Source organism: Meles meles, chromosome 5, assembly GCF_922984935.1.
Source record: "Meles meles chromosome 5, mMelMel3.1 paternal haplotype, whole genome shotgun sequence".
NCBI lineage: Eukaryota > Metazoa > Chordata > Mammalia > Carnivora > Mustelidae > Meles > Meles meles.
The window spans coordinates 10,823,609-10,842,603 of NC_060070.1; the positions used below are offsets into that span (position 1 = coordinate 10,823,609).

General features: G+C 42.0%; 1 protein-coding gene across 10 annotated transcripts in view; it reads right to left on the reverse strand.

Moving 5' to 3' along the window:
* Positions 1 to 18,995, reverse strand: part of ARID1B (AT-rich interaction domain 1B) — a 440,857-nt gene that overhangs the window by 279,169 nt on the left and 142,693 nt on the right. For all 10 annotated transcript variants that reach the window (XM_046004238.1, XM_046004242.1, XM_046004240.1 and 7 more), the window contains one exon: positions 2,336 to 2,446. In XM_046004238.1, coding sequence (XP_045860194.1) covers positions 2,336 to 2,446 — 111 coding nt within the window. The remainder of the gene's footprint in view (positions 1 to 2,335; positions 2,447 to 18,995) is intronic.

The following is an 18,995-nucleotide window of genomic DNA, read 5'->3' on the forward strand; positions in this document are numbered from 1 at the left end:
ACTCTACAAGCTACCCAACAGGAAATGCAGATATAATACAGTTTCATGGTATCTACAGTATCAACTTAGCCAAGTTGGAGAACTAAAATATTTAATAGGAGTAACACTAAAAACATCCGAACACTAGAGTCAAGTAGAAGACCAACAGATGTCCCCCACGAACTGTGATGACCTTGTCTATAACACCAAACACATCGATGCAGCATCCACATAGCTCAAAATGTATCAGTAAACCCTGTACAGAACTTTCTACACCAATGAAGCCTGTTGGGAAAAGAGCGTCTTGCTAAAATTCATGTAAATAAAGCCACTTTTCACCTTCACAGATTAGCAACAGGGAAAGCCGATCTACGGTTTGTTCTTTGTTCAGTAACTGGTATGTCCATATACTCACCCCAAAACCTGGAAATTTTGCTCTCTAAAAAAAATACTGAAATGTTCCTGAGTCGATCAGCATCTTATTTACCTGCGAGAGCTACAAAAACAGACAGAAAACACCAACTGGGGCGTTTCTTTTTTTTTATTAGCTCATAAGAGAATTTATGTGATGAACAACTTTCGATCCTCTGGGGAATTAGGCATGGTAAGGGGTAAGGAAGGAAGCGAGCCGTTCCATGTACACAAACAGAACAATTCAGAAAAACGTAAACTATTGATGAGTATATCGGCTCACTTCCTAAAATGCTTTCAGCCCTCTTTGCATAATTAACTTAAAAAGCACCATCCCAGAGCAGGACTCTTCAGTTTTCTGGGACAACCGTATTTCACTCCTTCCCTAAGTGTCCTGTAGCTAGCTGAGTACCAACCGCCCACTTCAGGGCAGAGCCAGGAGAGGAAGCAGAGCCTAGCGAGGGACTCCAGAGGTCAAATGCATATGAGGAAAGCAGCACACCACGAACTGTTCTCGTGGCTACATAAAAAAAGTCTATCAGTTTTTAACAAATGTTTCCACATGTGTAACAGTCCGCTTCACCAGCCAAAGGCACATCTACAAAGCTGGGTTTCTCTGAGAACAACAGAAATCTGGTGGGGAAAAAAGTGGAATTCATTGTCCATCTGCTTCCCACGAGTCCATTTAAATTTCCTAAAACCATAAGCCAATTTCCAAATACCTGGCAAATGTTACATGTAGCAACAGTGCTCACCTGCACACACACACACACAAACGACACACTTACCAAGCTATGAACTGTGTGAAGAAAAAAGAGCACAAAACGCAGAATCCATCACCTCTTTCCTTCCTTCAAAAACCAAGTAACTAGATAATAAATTCCAAGGTGACTACAAAATACCACAATAAATTCACCCACCACAGAAATAAAAGCTAAAGAATCAGGAAGTCAGAAACATGTGCATCAGCTTCGAAGATACTAGACACCCTGTAACCATGACTTACCTTCTTCTCTAAGGCTACACGTAACTTAAACACAGGTACGCTGTGCATGCCAAATGTCATGTAGCACATTCATTACAAATGCTGGTTCTCAAATGTTTAGCAGTAATATAATAAAACTTAACGTAAAATATTTGAAACTCGAATTAAAATCATTGTCTAGCTTGAACTCCCATCTTAAATGAAACTTAATAAAGATTAAGAAATAAGAATAATTCTTCAAATCAAAAACATTTTAACAAGAAAATAAATACAGAAATTTATTTGCACAGATGTATTCTTTTAGCTTATAAGGAAAGCCTCATTTAATTAGGCTGCTCATTAAAAAAAACAGATGAACTATATTTACGGGCCTCAACACGATTTCCTAGAATGTAGCACTACTCTAATCAATATATACCCCAATCGGCACACAGTATTTGCTGGTGAAAATGCTTAAAAGCTGCTTTTGCCAAATTTAAATGGAAATACTTTCTTTTAGGTGGAAAAGGACTGGGTGATTTCTCGTGACATAAAGTCCCACAAGATGGTTTGTCTCATTCACCGGATGCTTTATCTCATTCATCATTGATATCCTTTGCCAAGTGGGAATTTCATTCCATTTAACTCTTACATTGGACACCACTGTTCCATATCACTACCAGGAAGCAAAAGGCTAAGCAAAGCACAACTGTACAACAGAAACACTTTTTTGCCACAAAACCCATCCGCTGAATATGTCTTCCAACTGGACTAAGAGATACCTACAAATGAAAGAGACTTGTCCAAGACCACACAGCTCTTGAGAAGAAAGCCCTAAAAAAGTTAATAAATCACAAATATATCTGAAATCTAGAAACTTCTCCCCCAAGATTTAATATAAAGTAGAACAAACAAAAACAAAAGCTCTTTTAAAAAATTTTTGACTCATTACATTTCCAAATCAGCACATTAATGTCTTACTGGTAAACTTGACGGTCTTTCTTGTTGTATCAAGTTCAAGTCTTCATGGTTAGGTTTTCCAGGAGCCAAAGGAGGTTGAGACCTAGTTCCATAGCCTTCCTGAGACATGTCCTAAACAAACACAAATATAAAGCATAAATAACTCATTGAGTTGTAACCAAAACCAAAGAAAGGGTAATCACAAACTGTCAACTGGTATTACACGTAAGCAGACATATACATGTTACACCTATCATTTAACACTCTATGGAGAGTAGAAACAAAAGACAAAGCTGTGAATCAAGAGTAAAAACATATTTTTTATTTTGAATATACGTATGTATACACACACCAACTAAATTTATTATGAGGTCATACCAACTAAACACTGTATTTGCGTTTTGCAGGAAGGTAACAATCAGTAAAAGATGAGGAAGGAGGTCAGCTATGACCAAACTCTCTTTTAAACCAGAGCAAACCCGCTAGTGTTACTGCTTAATTCTGATTTTAGTTGAGCTGCCTTTAATATTACCTTGAAAAATGTTGAAATAATGAATGAAAACTTTATTAACACCTGACTTTTAGTATGTCCTCTCAATAACCCACAAAACAACATAGTTATTAGCTCGCAGTATCCTGGGGTTTCTACAAAACCAATAAACATTCATGTATAGAATTCCATATGTTCACGTGGCACAGTTTCCAGAGAACCACAATAAAGAATAAAACAGCAGTAGAGAAACAAAACACGCCCCCAAAAACCTGCTGAGGTATGAGAAACTTATCATTAACATGGCCTTTCTGGCATCCTGTTGAACACTTTTCCAGGAGGTATTCTGCATGGTTTCAGTATTCTGCTGAAATACTATTATACAAACCGAATACCACACCATACCAAACTTACTATGTACCCCATCTCTAGCTGTTTAACTATGTACGCTCAGCTACTAAACATTCTACCACCATTTACACCCAAGTCGAACAGCAGGACAGAATATAAAATACTTATTATGGCATGTCTTAATTGGCACTGAAAGCTGGAGAACCAGTTTCTGAGTGGAGTGAAAAAAAGAAGAGAAGTATCACATAAAAACAGAATTCTCTCCCTTGCCCCGTCAGTGTTCGTATTAAGGAAACATTATATACAGGTTCTACTTCTGTTAAATTCTCAAAATCTTACTTTAAAAATTAATGTTTATTGGTTGAAGCCCTATAAAAAGCTTCTGCTGCCCCACCCCTTTCTCACACAGTATACACTTAAAATTACATGGCTTCTTAAGCCAAGAAACTTCGGACCAATAGCTAGTCCTACAAAGCACACAAACTGTACCAACTAGGTTTAACCAGGCAAGTGCTGATTTTAAACAGGCTCCGTAAGAAAGAGCATGCCAACAATACCCCATTTCCCAAGCAACCCTTCCATCCTTTAAATAAAGCTACACACACACACACACACACACACACACACACACACACACACACACACAAATTCATCAAAATATCTAACCTCTAAAAGGAACGCACAATGCGACACCCAAAGGGTAGTACTTCAATCTGGCTGCCAGCCGAGGGTAACAATTAGGCTGTGGGGGACATAAGCTGAGGCTAAAAGATTATTACCACTCTCACTGCCCCCCCCCCCCCCGCCCCCAGCACCGAAGCTTCAGGATCCCAGACCTCCACTTGTCAAACAGACTTCCTGCTGGGTGCCCCGCAGGTTCCTTTAGATTAACAGTGAGGATTTCAAATCAAGTAGGGCACAAGGCCTCCATTCAGGGCCTTCACCCTGATACAAAAAAAGAGACCCCCACAAAGGTGCTGGACAGCCTCACAATGGGCAAACAAATGAGCAGACCCCCGCCGGTTCCTCAAATACACACGTGCACGCACACAGAGTTTATGGGCAGGGCTCGGACACTTTTTTTGTTTTGTTTTGTTTTGTTTTAGCAAATGTCAGTTACAAAACAGGAACAGACTCACATGCCCTATGCTTATTAGCCTTTTAAATGTTTTTTATTTTCTCTTTGTAGCTAAATGAACTGATTTTTAAAAGAGTTGAAAGAGACCATTACAACTATAATGAATACACACTTCAATTTAGATACTGTCCCCTCTAAAATAAGCAACACTGAGCTAATAGACTATGAAAGCTATCAGAACATTTTACTATGGCTTTACATTTCACTTTTTAAGGCTTTAAAAGTTTAAAATAATTAGATTCTACCGAAGTCGCAAACACTACTCCTAACCACAAGAGGCTTTCAATTATTAAATTCAGTTGGAAATAAAACTGAAAGAAAATTTAGTAAGAATTGCTGAAACGGGAACTTGTTCTGCCTCAATTTATGTTGAAACATAAGGATTAATTTAACGGAGAAAACATCCAGAAAAGGTACCAAGTTTTAACCTCAAACAATCATCATCTATATATAATTCACACGGGGGCTATAAAGTCTACATCTGGCAGCTTTAATAGAGATAGAAAGGTTATATTCTATAACAAACCTGAGCTTTTTTCCCCTTCAGAGCTATATTTATTTTCTAGTATGGACTTATTTTCACCTCAAGAAGAGTAGCAGCAATGAGTAATTTAACAGTAAGAGGGCAATGTCAGTATCAGAAAATAAAGAATATGTTCAGCGCTGCATTTTATATACAAATGACAAAGACACAGCCTTACATTCTTAACACATTGTTGCCATCTTCGGTCACTTACAAGTTCCAGCTAGTGCACACTAGTGTCTACACCAGCTTACACACACATTATTCCTGCATTCCTCCACCACACGTATACAGAGCCCTGGCTACTTCAGAGAGTAGAATTCACTGTGAGAATTCCGCAACACAAAAGAACCACAAGTGGGGAATGTGGTTTACCCCTTCCCAGTTCTTTATCAATACTTGTTTTCGTCACCTCACCCACAAACTTTGAACCATTGATGGATTCTGGTTTTAACTTCTTTATGTTATGAGTCAAAGGTAAAGGGAGACTGATTCAGAAAACAACAAAGGCGTGAAGAGAGCTTGGGTTAGGGGCAGGTACCCATCTGTGGCCTAAGTTTTCACACACGTGTTTCTTTTAACAGACATGGTGGACGTCTCCTGAATACCCAGTGTGAATCACTGCTTTTACTGGGCACTTCACAGCTTATAGTGGTGGAGCACGAGCCGGCAGGAAACACTCATGTCCCACTCATACCCTAAGGAAGGAGAAGACCAAAACTGTCATATGGGTCTACTGTCAAGGCCAAGAACCCGAGTGTTTCTCTTTTCTTTACGATGAAATGATTTAAGTACGAATGGCAATGTAAGACTTTAAAGAAAATGTAGAATAAAATGTCAAGGACACTTTTTTTTTTTTTTAAGATTTAATTTATTTATTTGTCGGAGAGATAGAGAGAGAGAACACAGGCAGGCAGAGTGGCAGGCAGAGGGAGAGGCAGAGGGAGAAACACGCTTCCTGCCGAGCAAGGAGCCCGAATCGGGACTCGATCCCCAGACACTGGGATCATGACCTGAGCCAAAGGCAGCCACTTAACCTACTGAGCCACCCAGGCGTCCCACGTCAAGGACACTTTTTAAGAAAAAATTAAAAGGGAAAATATTCCCATGGGGAGTTCAAAGGATACAAAGCGCCAAACCCTGGGAAGAGCGACCACCTCCTTCCCAGGCTGCCCTCCGCAAGGGCTGCTGCCCACAAGCTGTTATTTCTCTTTCCACAACTGCCCAATGTGTTACCAAGTATGAGCGTGAATTTAAATCCTTTGTCCTTTAAACACAGTGGGGCGCATATCCTGTACACGGCATATTTTTTGGTCCCTTAACAGTATGTTTTGGAGCTCGTTCCATATCTGCACCTAAATGTCCGTTCTCTTCTCACTGCTACGTGGTGCTGCACTGTCTGTCCGTCCTGTGGCCTGTTCCACCAGTCCCCTCCTGAGGGACACTGAGGTTGTTCCCTGTCTTTCCCTACCCCATGCGGTACCACGATAAAATCCGACCCCACAAAACAAATCACAGGAAGACCGGGCCGGGCCAGGGGGGTGGACACGGGATGAGGATGAGGGGTGGTCAAGAGCACACCTCGGTCCCAGACACACAAGTGGGACTAAGGGGCCAGGGACCGTGAAGTTGGGAAACTGGCAAAAAGCCGTCTAGAACACATGGTGATTTTCTGTTTTGTTTTTTTTTTTAAAAGATTTTATTTATTTATTTGACAGATAGAGATCACAAGTAGGGAGAGAGGCAGGCAGAGAGAGAGAGAGAGAGGAGGAAGCAGGCTCCCCGCCAAGCAGAGAGCCCGATGCGGGGCTCGATCCCAGGACCCCGGGACCATGATCTGAGCCGAAGGCAGAGGCTTTAACCCACTGAGCCACCCAGGCGCCCCAATTTTCTGGTTTCTTAAGGAAGGTTTTTCCAACAAGGACATAAATTAGAGACGTGCTACAAATAGCTACTGCAATAGTCCAGATTGACATGACGAGGACCCGAACGGCCTCCTAACACCCTGCGACATCTAGGTCAGGATAAACATCTTGCTCCTTTTTTTCCCCTGCTTTGGAAACTCCCATCGTCAGTTCCAACGACTAACGGGAAAAGAAGCTGCCCCGGCACAGAAGACACTGTAGTGGGAGGGGATGGGGATGACGTCACCACCACAGAGAAAATGCCCCATGGCCACACCGGGCTGCCAGTCGTGTGAAATCATTGCTCTGATCAAGACACTTCACGTGCTACTGACCCCCTCAGCTTTCGTTTGTAGGAAAATAAATGTAAAATATCCTTCCCCAAAGGAAAGCAATATAAGTCTGTAAAATATCCACTTCAGAAAGGCACAATCGCTCCCCTGCCTCCTCAGGAACACCCGAATGGAAATGTCATTAACAAAGACAGCGGACACTTGCAGGCAGGGCTCTGTGACGCGTCCCGTGCACGGTCCACCTGTACCACAGCCCCATGAGATAGTCCCTAGCATCATCCTGTTTTTTACCACAAGGAGGCAAAAGCTTAAATGGCGAGCACGGCTCATGTCTATGCACAGCCAGTATCTCAGTGTGATGGGCAAATCTTCAGTTCTATTCCAACTGCTCTGGAGATCACTGGAAGCCTCAAACACTACTACGTAACAAGGACTTAATGCAATTTTAATTTTTTAAAGGCATTACCCTACTCTTCCATATATTGTCCTAAATTCCCCTTTCAGAAATCATGAATCTTTTGTGTTTGATACATGGGATAGCTCCAAAATATTCAGTTACAATACTGTGAATCAGTAAGAAATACTAACGCTTTTAACACTCCCACAAAGTTGAACATATAAAACCCCTCTCTGCACCACTCATTACCAGTGAAGAGTTATCTGAAGTCCACGGGCTGACAGAAAGCAGAACAAGGAGACCGAGCCTTCCCAGATTCTGTTCATTTAAGGCTCCTCTGCTGGTTCCGCTCTTTCTGCTCGTCCTCTGAAACTAGTGCCCCTCAGATCTGTACCCCAAAGATTCTACCCACGCTGATCCCTGGATGGTGACGATTCCCAAATCTCTACTTCAACTCCCAGGTACTTTCACTGCACTACCAACATCGCTGCTTGGGGGCAGAGCCCTTTCCACGCACCATGCCAGGGAAGGACCCCCCCCCCCCCCCGCCCTTTGGCTTGCCACCTGGTCAGGGGCCTCCCCCTCCACAGGGGACTTCTCAGAGTTTATCTTCCACCATCCACCCCTCTGACACATCACCACACCCCATGTCACCGCAAAGTCCACCCTCTTTTGTCTTTCCCCCCTATAGCCAGTCCTCTCCTTGGGCCGCTTTTCACGACAGCCCCTTGTCTACCATGTCACCAGAGCGGAATTGCTAAAATACAAATGGTCACAGCACCCACTGCTTGGGAAGGGCCTCCTCCTGGGGCGCCTGGGTGGCTCAGCCGGTGGAGCATCCGACTCTTGGTTTCAGCTCAGGTCCCGATCTCGGGGTCGTGGGATCCAGCCCTGAGCTGGGCCCTGTGCTGGGCAGGGAGCCTGCCTGAGATTCTGTCCCTCTACCCCAGCCCCTGCTCCCACTCCCGCTGGTGGTCTCTCTCTGAATTAAATAAATAAATATTTATTTATTTATTTATCATACAGAATGAAATCCACAGCCCAGCTGCGCACTGACGTGTCGGGCAAACATCCTCCAGCTGCCGCCCCGGCTTCGTCCTGGTCTTCCCCGGGGCGCACTGCACGCCCGCACACACGTCACCCACTCGACTGCTCCCGCGCTCCCGCGGTGCCACGCGTCTACGGGAACAGCTCTCTTGCTCTAGCGTGGTCCCGAGTGGACGCCTTTCCTCCTGTGCCTGCAAAGCATCTGGCTGTCCTCGAGATCCTGCCAAACATTAACCCTCCATGCCCGCAAACGACCCCCCACACCAACTTCGGATGTCCTCCTCTTAAAGAATTTACAATGCTGGGGGCGCCTGTGCGGGGCAGTCGGTTAAGCGTCTGCCTCTTGATTTTGGCTCACGTGATGGTCTCAGGGTTGTGAGATGGAATTGCGGGTCAGGCTCCATGCTGAGCGCGCAGCCTGTTTAAGATTCTCTTTCTCTTTCTCCCTCTCCCTCTGTCCCTTCCCCCCAACCCCCAACTCCTGCGCAACCTCTCCCTCAAAATAAATAAATAAATAACTTTTTTTAGAAAGAATTTACAATGCTGTATTTCAGCTATTTGTTTGTGTATCTCTTGGACTGGATTCTTACTTCCTCTTGGGCTCCCAGGGCCAAGCACGGACAGGTATTCAATAAGAGGCTGGTGAATGATTGACTGAATGGCTTTGAAAAGCTTACACTTAGAATGAGACATACCAATACAAAAATAAATGTAGGAGGACAAAACATAAAACCGAACGAAACTTGGGCTCCTGCCCAAGAATATTTATCATGTTAACAGCTACACTGCCTGGAACCAATGTGCTACAAAACACATTTTGCTGTTTGTTACTGGCGGACTTGAATACAGTAAAAAAATAATAATACAAAGTGAGAGAGAAAAGACTATGGCAAGCAACAGCAATGCCATCAAAAAAGACAGAAAAATCAAGATATTCTCTACCTCCTACTGAACAAACCAGCAATGAAATATTCTTGCAAAAAAAAAAAAAAAGATAATGAGTTTGATAAAGCCTGTGTATCTAACTACCGATTTATAGGAAATAAAAAGGACCGAAGAACATACCATAGCAAATCAATCAGCAAATCTCAAACTGTGGGAATCTCTACTAGACATATGACCTAATTTCTTCAACAAAAAGTTGCAAGAGTAAAAAGAAAATAAGAGGAAAAGAGAGAGAGATAGAGACAGAGGGAAATCCTAGGGGTGAGAAGGTTATCAACCAATTCTAAGACTGGACTTTACTTGGATTTATATTTTTTAAAGATTTTATTAATTTATTTGACAGAGATCATGAGTAGGCAGAGAGGCAGGCGGTGGGGGGAGGGCATGCAGGTAGGGGCAGGGGGAAGCAGGTGAGGGGCAGGGGGAGCAGGCTCCCCACTGAGCAGAGAGCCCTACAGGGGCTGAGGGCCGAGTCCGTGGACCCTGGGATCATGACCTGAGCCAAAGACAGAGGCTTAACCCACTGGAGCCACCCGGGCACCCCTGGACTTTACTTGGATCTTGATTCAAACTACCATATAACATAAATTAAACATTTACTTCATTTATGAGGCTACTAGAAATTTGGATAATTGGTATGAAAATTTATGCTTTAAATGGGAAAACTGTATTATGTTTATGTTTCTTTTTTAAAGCCCTTTATCTTTTAGAGATCTACAATAAAATCTTTACAGATTAAGTGATATGATGTCTGGGACTTAATTCGAAATAATACTGAGGATGGGGGTTGGGAGGTGAGGGAAGAGAGTGTGGGTACAAGAAGACTGGCCCTACAACTATCGAAAACTGCGTGAAGGGTGCACAGGGCTCCTGTCTACTTCTGTTTCTGTTTGAAATTTTCCATTTAAGTGAAAATGAAGCTAATGGTATTGAAGACAAATTCAGGAATCTAGAGGCGGCTGAGGCTGTGGCGCTGACTGCAGCTTTCACCTGAAAGACTGCAAGAACTTCCTAATTGGTCCCTTCACCACCAATAATCCTTTCACCCAAGAAAACCCATTAAACATAGATCATTTAATCTTTTGGTTTCTTAGCACCCCCCCCAACCACACACCATTCTATCTTTAATATGTATGCTGTACTACTTAACCCTAACACTTAGCTTTTTTTTAATCCCTCCATAATCCTAACCAAATTAACCTTGCCAATGTCATTTTCCCCAGCTGCCCCAATGGCTGACTCAGTGATCCTTTCTCAATCTCATTCCTTGATCAAGCTGTCCTGATCTCAGCTCCAGCCATCCTTCAGGCTTAAATCTGACGCTCTTACCTTTATCTTGGTCTGGGCCTTTAAAGGCCCTGTTTCCTCTCTCACTGACTCCTCAAGAAGCCTCCTCCAGCCGCAGATCTCAAAACTTCATGAAACTTTGAGTCAAAGAAATCCAAGATCAAATTCCAACGTCTAGACTATTCAGTAGCTGTGTGACCCTGAACAAACTTTTCAGTTCAGTTTCCTACTCTAGAAACCATACTGGATTGAGTTAACCTGGGAAGGCTAAGGGTACTATGAACGTGCCCTTGACACCCAGGGCTCGTGTCGATTAGGTGCACAGTGCTCAGGGACTAGGAGCAGAACTGATGTTTTACATCTGTCACAATCACCATCTGTTTAGAATACTGGTAAATCACTTTAATTCTTCTAAGTCCGTATCAATATGTTCCCCTGTATCTTCCTTTAAACCCTTGCTCCAAAAATCTTAGAGTAGGTTAAAAAATCACACGACCAAGGCTCAAATGGTTTTTTACTGCTACTGATTCCAAAGGAGCTTCTCAACTTATGTTACAGCCGAATTCTCCAGAATACACCATATATATACTGATTGAGAACAGATTTGGCTAGATCCAGAATACTGCTAACTTTCTACAAATTCGTTGGCATAATTATTTCCAAAATTTAAAAATTTACAATACCATTCTAGAAAAAGGACAGGCTTAGCCAAGCTACTGTATGTTTCCTTACTGATGTGTCCCAGTAATACTGACAGCAGATTCAATACCACACCTGGAGCCCGCCATTAACGAGAATGTCTCCACCGCGCAAGACCTACCAGCAGCCGCGAGGCTGCCGCAGCCCCCAGAGCCTGCAGTAAAGCTGAACTCTGAACGGGCTGGAGAAGAGAGAGAAGACCTCCACCAAGAGGGGCTGTCTCCCCAACTCTAATCAAGTTCGAATCCTGGAGGCCACTCCTCTGACATTCAAGACTTGAGAAAAGCTTCTTGTTTTCTCTTGGTTTCTCCAAGAACCTCTTCCTAAACGAAGAGTGGACCCAGAGTGAAAAGGGAAACATGTCTGAAATTACATTTCCTAAAATATCAAAAAGAAATATGAAGATACTCAAGAACTAAGGACTAAAATAAGTAATACTTTTAATAGATTAATTTATTTTAATAAAATCGCAAAGCAAAATGAGCCACAATAAATGTCCAGTTGCGCTTTTTATAACACACACACACACACACAGACTAAAAAAGAACCCCAGCTCTGTAACTTATTACCTAAAGAATGACTTTTCTCACCCATGAAACCAAAATATGAGGACTCATCCTCCCGGAGCTGTATTAATGATCAGAGGTTACACAACCAGCACCGCGCCTGGCACACTGTACGTTCAGTAAGTGTTAGTGATTGTTATCTATATTCTTTAAAGCCCCATTTAAAATGAGAGTCAAAATTTTCATTGAACCACTGGGGCTTTCCCTGTGGCAATCGTGCTGATGGTGGTGACGGCAACAGCGGCTAATAATTACGCAACATTTTCTACTGCGGCCCACTCAGTGCTTCCCACATGGAAAGAGAAGCCTTTTTGTCTGACCTGAACCCCATGAAACAGGTAGTATTTTACAGAGGAAGAAACTGAACCACAGTTTCTTGCGTAACTTGCCCGGGGTCACTCAGCTGGCAAGTGGCGGAGTTGGGATGAGAACCAAATACATTCATTCTCCAGACTGCTCCCACTGAACGACCGTCCGGCTCTGCTCCCCGCTGGACAAGGGCTGTTTTCTGGCCTCTACCCCACAGATGATAAATCTCGACCCAAGGCTATGGTTCACAAATCTAAATTTTGAGTGAACTTCCCAAAGCTGCCTGTAAAGTAAGAATTGCTGGCTGACTACAATGTGGCATTTTCATTAAAGTTTGATGATTATGGAATCGCGGCCAAGTGGGGCTGGGGGATTGTGCCATTACTAGTACCGTAGTGTAACATTTCTCTGTCGCGTTCCCGAGAGCTAGTTTAGCATCCCTTCATGGTTGTAAAAGAGGTAGCCCTGTCCTGCTGATGTCAGGAATGGTCCTGTTTGTTTTACTGTGGCTGCAGTAGCGACTCAAAAAGGTCACCATCCACTCTGAAAAGAAGCGCGGGTGCCGGCATCTCCTGTTCTCTGATGGGCTGACTTGCTGCCCGAACCCAAACCCCTTCCTCCTCGGACCAGAGAGCTGACCATCCCCGGCACACGAGCCACACACCTGGACACCTGGGACTGTCACTCACATTTAGGGCCTGAATTCTCGGCCTGGAGGGAAAGAGGTTTGAGCACTCCCCGGAAATTCAAGTCAATTTTGCCTTTATTTTTCTGGGAAGAGGATCCCCGGCTTTCACCAGATTCCTAAGGACCCCCCGGCCAACAAACTAAAGGATAAAACCGAATAGGATAATAGTATCAAAAATGGGACTCACCAAAATTGAGAACATAATTTCAGAGAGATACAAAACCAGAATAGCTACAATCTTTATCTAAATAACTGAAATAAAAATATAATTACTAAAAATTATATAAAAATTATATTTTTATTATAAATAAAATTATAATTACTAAAAAATTCCAGATAAGAATGTATTTTATATTTTATATATGGAATACAAATATATTTATATATTCCAAATAAAAATATAATTACTAAAAATTATATTTTTTATTATAAATAAAAAATTTATAATTACTAAAAAATTTCCAAATACAGTTAGGGCCCAAATTGTAAATGCAATACAAGTTCAGGTTGCCTGCATAACTCTCGTCTAAAAAGTTATCTGAGCAGGACACCCTGCATTACTACATACACGCTTTAATTAAAGGAATAGCATGAGGGACACATGACACATTTGTGTCATGTTCTTCAGCATGAGAAAAACCTGCTGAAACAGAATTTATGAAACCCATATGCTGTATAAACAGGTAGAGAGCTTGTTTTTGCCAAAGAGAGAAATAAGGTGCCAGAAAGATCCTGCCTCAAGCCTGTCTTGCCAACTCATCCCTAAAGCTGTACAGGGGATCATTTTTAAAAAGCTGACTTGCCCATGAAATGCCTTTGGAGTAAAAACTAAAACTACCAAAGGGGAAAAAAAAAAACAAAAACAAAAAAACCAAGACTAGAAAAAAAATTAAAAGTAACCCAAAAAACATAACAAAAGAATCTAAAAGCCAGCTAGAGAGGGCTCTGTAGCCAATGTTTTGAATTGTACCAATAAGACTTTCAAAATTAAATAAGCAAAAGGGATTCTGTTGATTTTTATTTTTTTTTTAACCATGAGCATATGTGACTTTTATAACCTTTAAAAAGAAGTTAAGGGCCACCAGGGTGGCTCAGTGGGTTAAGCCTCTGCCTTTGGCTCAGGTCATGATCGTCCTGGGATCGAGCCCCGCATCAGGCTCTCTGCTCAGCAGGGAGCCTGCTTCCCCCTCTCTCTCTGCCTGCCACTATGCCTACTTGTGATCTCTCTCTGTCAAATAAATAAATAAAGTCTTTAAAAAAAAAAAAAAAGAAGTTAAAATGGAGCATTTGGTCTATGAAATTAATTCTCTCTTTCCCCATTCCAGTTGTGATTTTCAGGGTATAAACTATGAGGGGAAAAATTACTTAAGTTACCACCCACTTCCTATCACCTTTACTGATCTTCAGTGAAAGTAAATAGGCTATAGACACTCCCTAAGAAATAACAGAATCATCTGAAATTTTCAGAGGGTCCCTTATAGTTTTTAACGTTATCTATATTACAGTTAAGTGTTATGAATATAGGAAAATTTTTACCTTTAAAAAGTCAATTAAATTTCTATTTGGGAAAAAAAGAAGAAGAAGAAAGACGACTCCAGAAATTTAGGATTACCATCAATGAACTCGAAATTAAAGTAAAATTTATTAAAGCAAAATTTTATTTCTATAGCCTTTTTACATTAAAATAAACTCCTCAAATTTCCAAGGATACTCTGACAATAATCCTCCCACTGCTTTTCTGTAGGGGGAGCTAAGGCTGAAAACCAACCACTGTCCTGAAGCGAAAATGATATTCCAAACACTTGCCAAGTGGTAAACTAGTGGGGGTTCAGGTTCCTAGAGTCTCCTGCCGTGCAGGATATTAACCACTGAGTTGGAGAATCCTGGGGTCTCAGGAGAGAGAGGGGGTACCCTCTGAGTGTGCCAGGCCGGGGACTACTCCCAAACCACTCTGAACTACTGAGTTTACACAGTGGTTCTCCCAGGATGATCCTGGGTCTCCAGTAACGGCAACCATCACGTGGAAACTTGTCAGAAATGAAAATGATCAGGCCATACTCTGAACTGAAGAAGCAGAAACTCTGGGAATAGCATTCAACACAATCTGTGTTTTAATAAGCCTTCCGGGTGATTCTAGTGCACACTGAAGTTTGTAAAATGCTGGCCTAACAAATGGAAAACCTCACACCAATGGGCTTAAGCAAGAATATCAGCCTACCTCTGGAGCAAAATGCATCCCTAATATATATAAGCAGTAATAAAGGAGACAGTAAAGCCTAGATTAAAGTAGAACTGGGATCAAACCCAAGCCCCACCACATTCAGGGAAAACTTGCTGTATGATCGCTCAGGGTTATTAATAATAAATGAAATAATATCCGTGGGCCATGCTAAAGTAAAAGACTAGAAAGGACTGGTTAGTATTTCTATGCTCCAGAGGCCCAGAAACATTAGAATGCATCAGAATTGCCTATAAAGTTCAATGTAGATTCCCAGGTTCCCCCAAAGAGAACCATTTTTAAAAGATTTTTTTTTAAAGATTTTATTTATTTATTTGACAGAGACACAAGCAGGGGGAGTGGGAGAGAGAGAAGCTGGCTTCCCACTTCCAAGCAGCCTGATGCGGAGCTCGATCCCAGGACCCTGGGATCACAACCTGAGCCAAAGGCAGGTGCCCAATGACAGAGCCACCCTGGTGCCCCTTAAAGAGAATTAATGTAGTCGCCCCAATACCCCAGGTGATCTTGATGCAAACAATCCCCCCTGACTTTCACTGTAGAAAACCATGGCTGTACAGAGGTGGTTCCTGCTCACACTAGCAAATTCTAAAAGTAACCCTATTATTTCAAACATCTGCAGATAATCATCTTCTGGAACACAATATACAGAGAGCCTATTACTCTTAAGAATTTTTTTTAAATCAAAGAAATTGATGAAGGAAGAACTTTCATGTCATATATAAGTTATGTTTTACCTCCTTTTCCATACTTTAACAAGCTGAATGAGCACTGAAAGACAAAAAGGCAGCTGAGGGTAGAGGGGAAAAAAAAAAAAAGAAACCAGGAAAAAGAAATTCCACAGTGTCCCTTGTGTCAGAATATAAATTCAAGGAAAGCTGACTGTATGAAAAATATAATAAGCAGGGCACCTGGGTGGCTCAGCTGGTTAAGGTTCTAACTTCAGGTCTAGGGATCAAGCCCTGCATCGGGCTCCCTGCTCATTAGGGGGTCTGCTTCTCCCTCTCCCTCTGCCCTTTCCCCCAACTCATATTCTCTCTTGCTCGCTCTGCTTTCTCTCAAAATAAATAAATAAATAAATAAATAAATAAATAATCTTAAAAGGGCGGCGGGGGGGAGGGGGTGACACCTGGGTGACTGTCTGTCAAGCTCGCAGGACTCAGGTCATGATCGCAGGATTCTGAGATCGAGTCCCACGTTAGGCTCCCTGCTCAGTGGGGAGCTTAGTTCTCCCTCTGACTTATGCTCTCACTGCCTGTGCACTTGCTCTCTCGCTCTCTCTGACAAATAAACAATCTAAAACTTAAATAAAATAAACAAATACATATATACATGTAATGAGCCTCAATGATACTTTTAATCGCCTAGCCTTTGCTATCCTCGACTTTACCTCTCACTACCAATGGCTTCCTCCTCTACTGACTGAGACTGCGTCACCAGGGCAAGGAATGAGGGAACGAGCCCCAAGCACACCCACGCGCCAGCACGTCTGCCTGAGTCCCACAGCTCCGTGTCGGTCAGAGAAAGTGACAGAGCTGGAAGAGCGAAGGAAGAAGAAAGGAGGGAGGAAAAGAGCGGCGAGGGCTTTCCTACTCTCATAGCTGTGTCAGAAACACAGGAAAGGGTTGGGGGAGGGGGGGCGCAGCGTCCCTGCATTTTAGACTTAATCCTGATCTAAACGCATTTGAAGGTTCTCTTCAGCTTTTAGTACAATGTATCTTTTTAAAAAGATTTATTTATTTGAGACAGAGAGAGAGTGAAGGAGTAGAGGAAGGGGCAGAGGGAATGAATTCTCAAGCAGACTCCCCATTCAGTATGGAGCCTGTGGCAGGGCTCGGTCTCATGACCCTGAGATCATATCCTGAGTCAAAGGCTTAACAGACTGAGCCACCCTTGTGCTCTTACTAGAATGTATCTTAAACAATGTAAGATTTTCTTCCTCTTCTATCAGCAGGGCAGACAGTCATGGTCACCTGATTTGATCTTCCACACATTTCTAAACATTCCAGATTCTCTGATAAGCAGATGGCCAGACAGTATCTGAACAAGCCTGAAGCCAGGACCAGGATACCTGCACATACTCCAGACCCAAATGGCTTCTGGGTTTTTCTTCCCAGAAGGAACTTTCCATGACCTTTCTAAAGTAAATTCAGTATTAAAAATATTGTTATTACTATATAATTTCTTACATTCCAGTTTTATTTTCCTTTGATTCTGGTAAGTGAAAGAAACAATTTTTTTAATATTTTAAACATGAAAATGAACAGCATTATCAAATTATAGTCCAATGCAGTTAGAATTCCACTTATAATCCGAAAAAATAAAGAGAATAACCATTCAAAGTTATACATCAAAGAGCCCCAAATTCTTGATTACTGGAAGAGAGCTATGTAAAATCTGATGAGTTTTCTCTGGCTTTTCTCATTTTTATAAAATAAAAGCAAAAGTCTAGTCAGAAATAGTTGGAACAGACTACAGGATCAACCTGACTTCTACAGCATTAAAAACAGCAACGGGGGTGCCTGGGAGGCTCAGTCGGTTGAGCATCTGCCTCCAGTTCAGGTCATGAGGCTGCTGGCTCCTGGGTCTGTCACTCCATCTGCGAGCTCCCAGGAGTGGCTATAACCTAAGTTCCAAAAGCAGGTAAATAGCGACCCAACTCAATAATCAGAAATCAGTCTCGGAGTGGGCCTTGCTCAGACCTAGAAGTAACTTACAAGTATTCTCCTTGGATGCTCACAAGATCTTTAAACTTAAAAGAAATTCCCCCTAGCAATGGCTCAAAGACTAAGACAATTGCAAATAGGTAAGCAAGAAGAAAGGAGGATATTCAAAATTCAAACATAACCCAAGGCTGCACTAGTAATGTCCTTTAAAACAAAGAATAATTTTTATCAACCTGCATTCCAACAGTGTTTACTATCAAGTTAATTAATAGATTCCTGTATTAATATCTAAATGCTAAGCAATCAGTGGCAATGAACGATAAATGTCCTTCTCTTTGCGTTTATAACAAAATCTTGCAAAACAAATGATATAAGCATTTCAGTGATTTAATACAGACTATGATGAATTTTCCCCAACAGCTGTAGAATAAGCAGCAGTTTATAAATTAACATTGTGTCACAGAAGTAATAAGAAACAGATTAAATAATTAAATAACAATAATAATAAGGAAATATTTATGCCACAACGGATCACCACCAATATTCCTAATGAAACTTCGGAACCCCTTTAAGTGACTTATTTCAGCAGCAAGTTATTAATCCTAAAGTATTTACACTCATACTTGAATGCTATCTCCTTCTTTTCAAAATGATTCCCATTTTCCAAATACTTTTAAGTTTACCGTATCTCCTTTTGAAAACTGCTCACCATGAAGAAGTCTAAATAAAGTGACATTTTGCTTATTATTTTTAAATTTTTTTGAAGATTTTATTTATTTGACAAAGAGAGAGCTCACAAGTAGACGGAGAGGCAGGCAGAGAGAGAGAGGAGGAAAGCAGGCTCCCCGCTGAGCAGAGAGCCCGATGTGGGGCTCGATCCCAGGACCCCAGGATCATGACCTGAGCCGAAAGCAGAGGCTTTAACCCACTGAGTCACCCAGCCGCCCCTTATTTATTATTTTTAAAAAGATTTTTTTAAAAATTGATTCATTTGAGGGGGGGTAGAGGAAGAGGGAGAAGCAGACTCCCTGCTGAGTAGGGAGCCCTGACCCAGGGCTTAATTCCAGGACACTGAGATCATGACCTGAGCCAAAGGCAGATGCTTAACCGACTGAGCCACCCAGGCGCCTCTAAAGTTCATT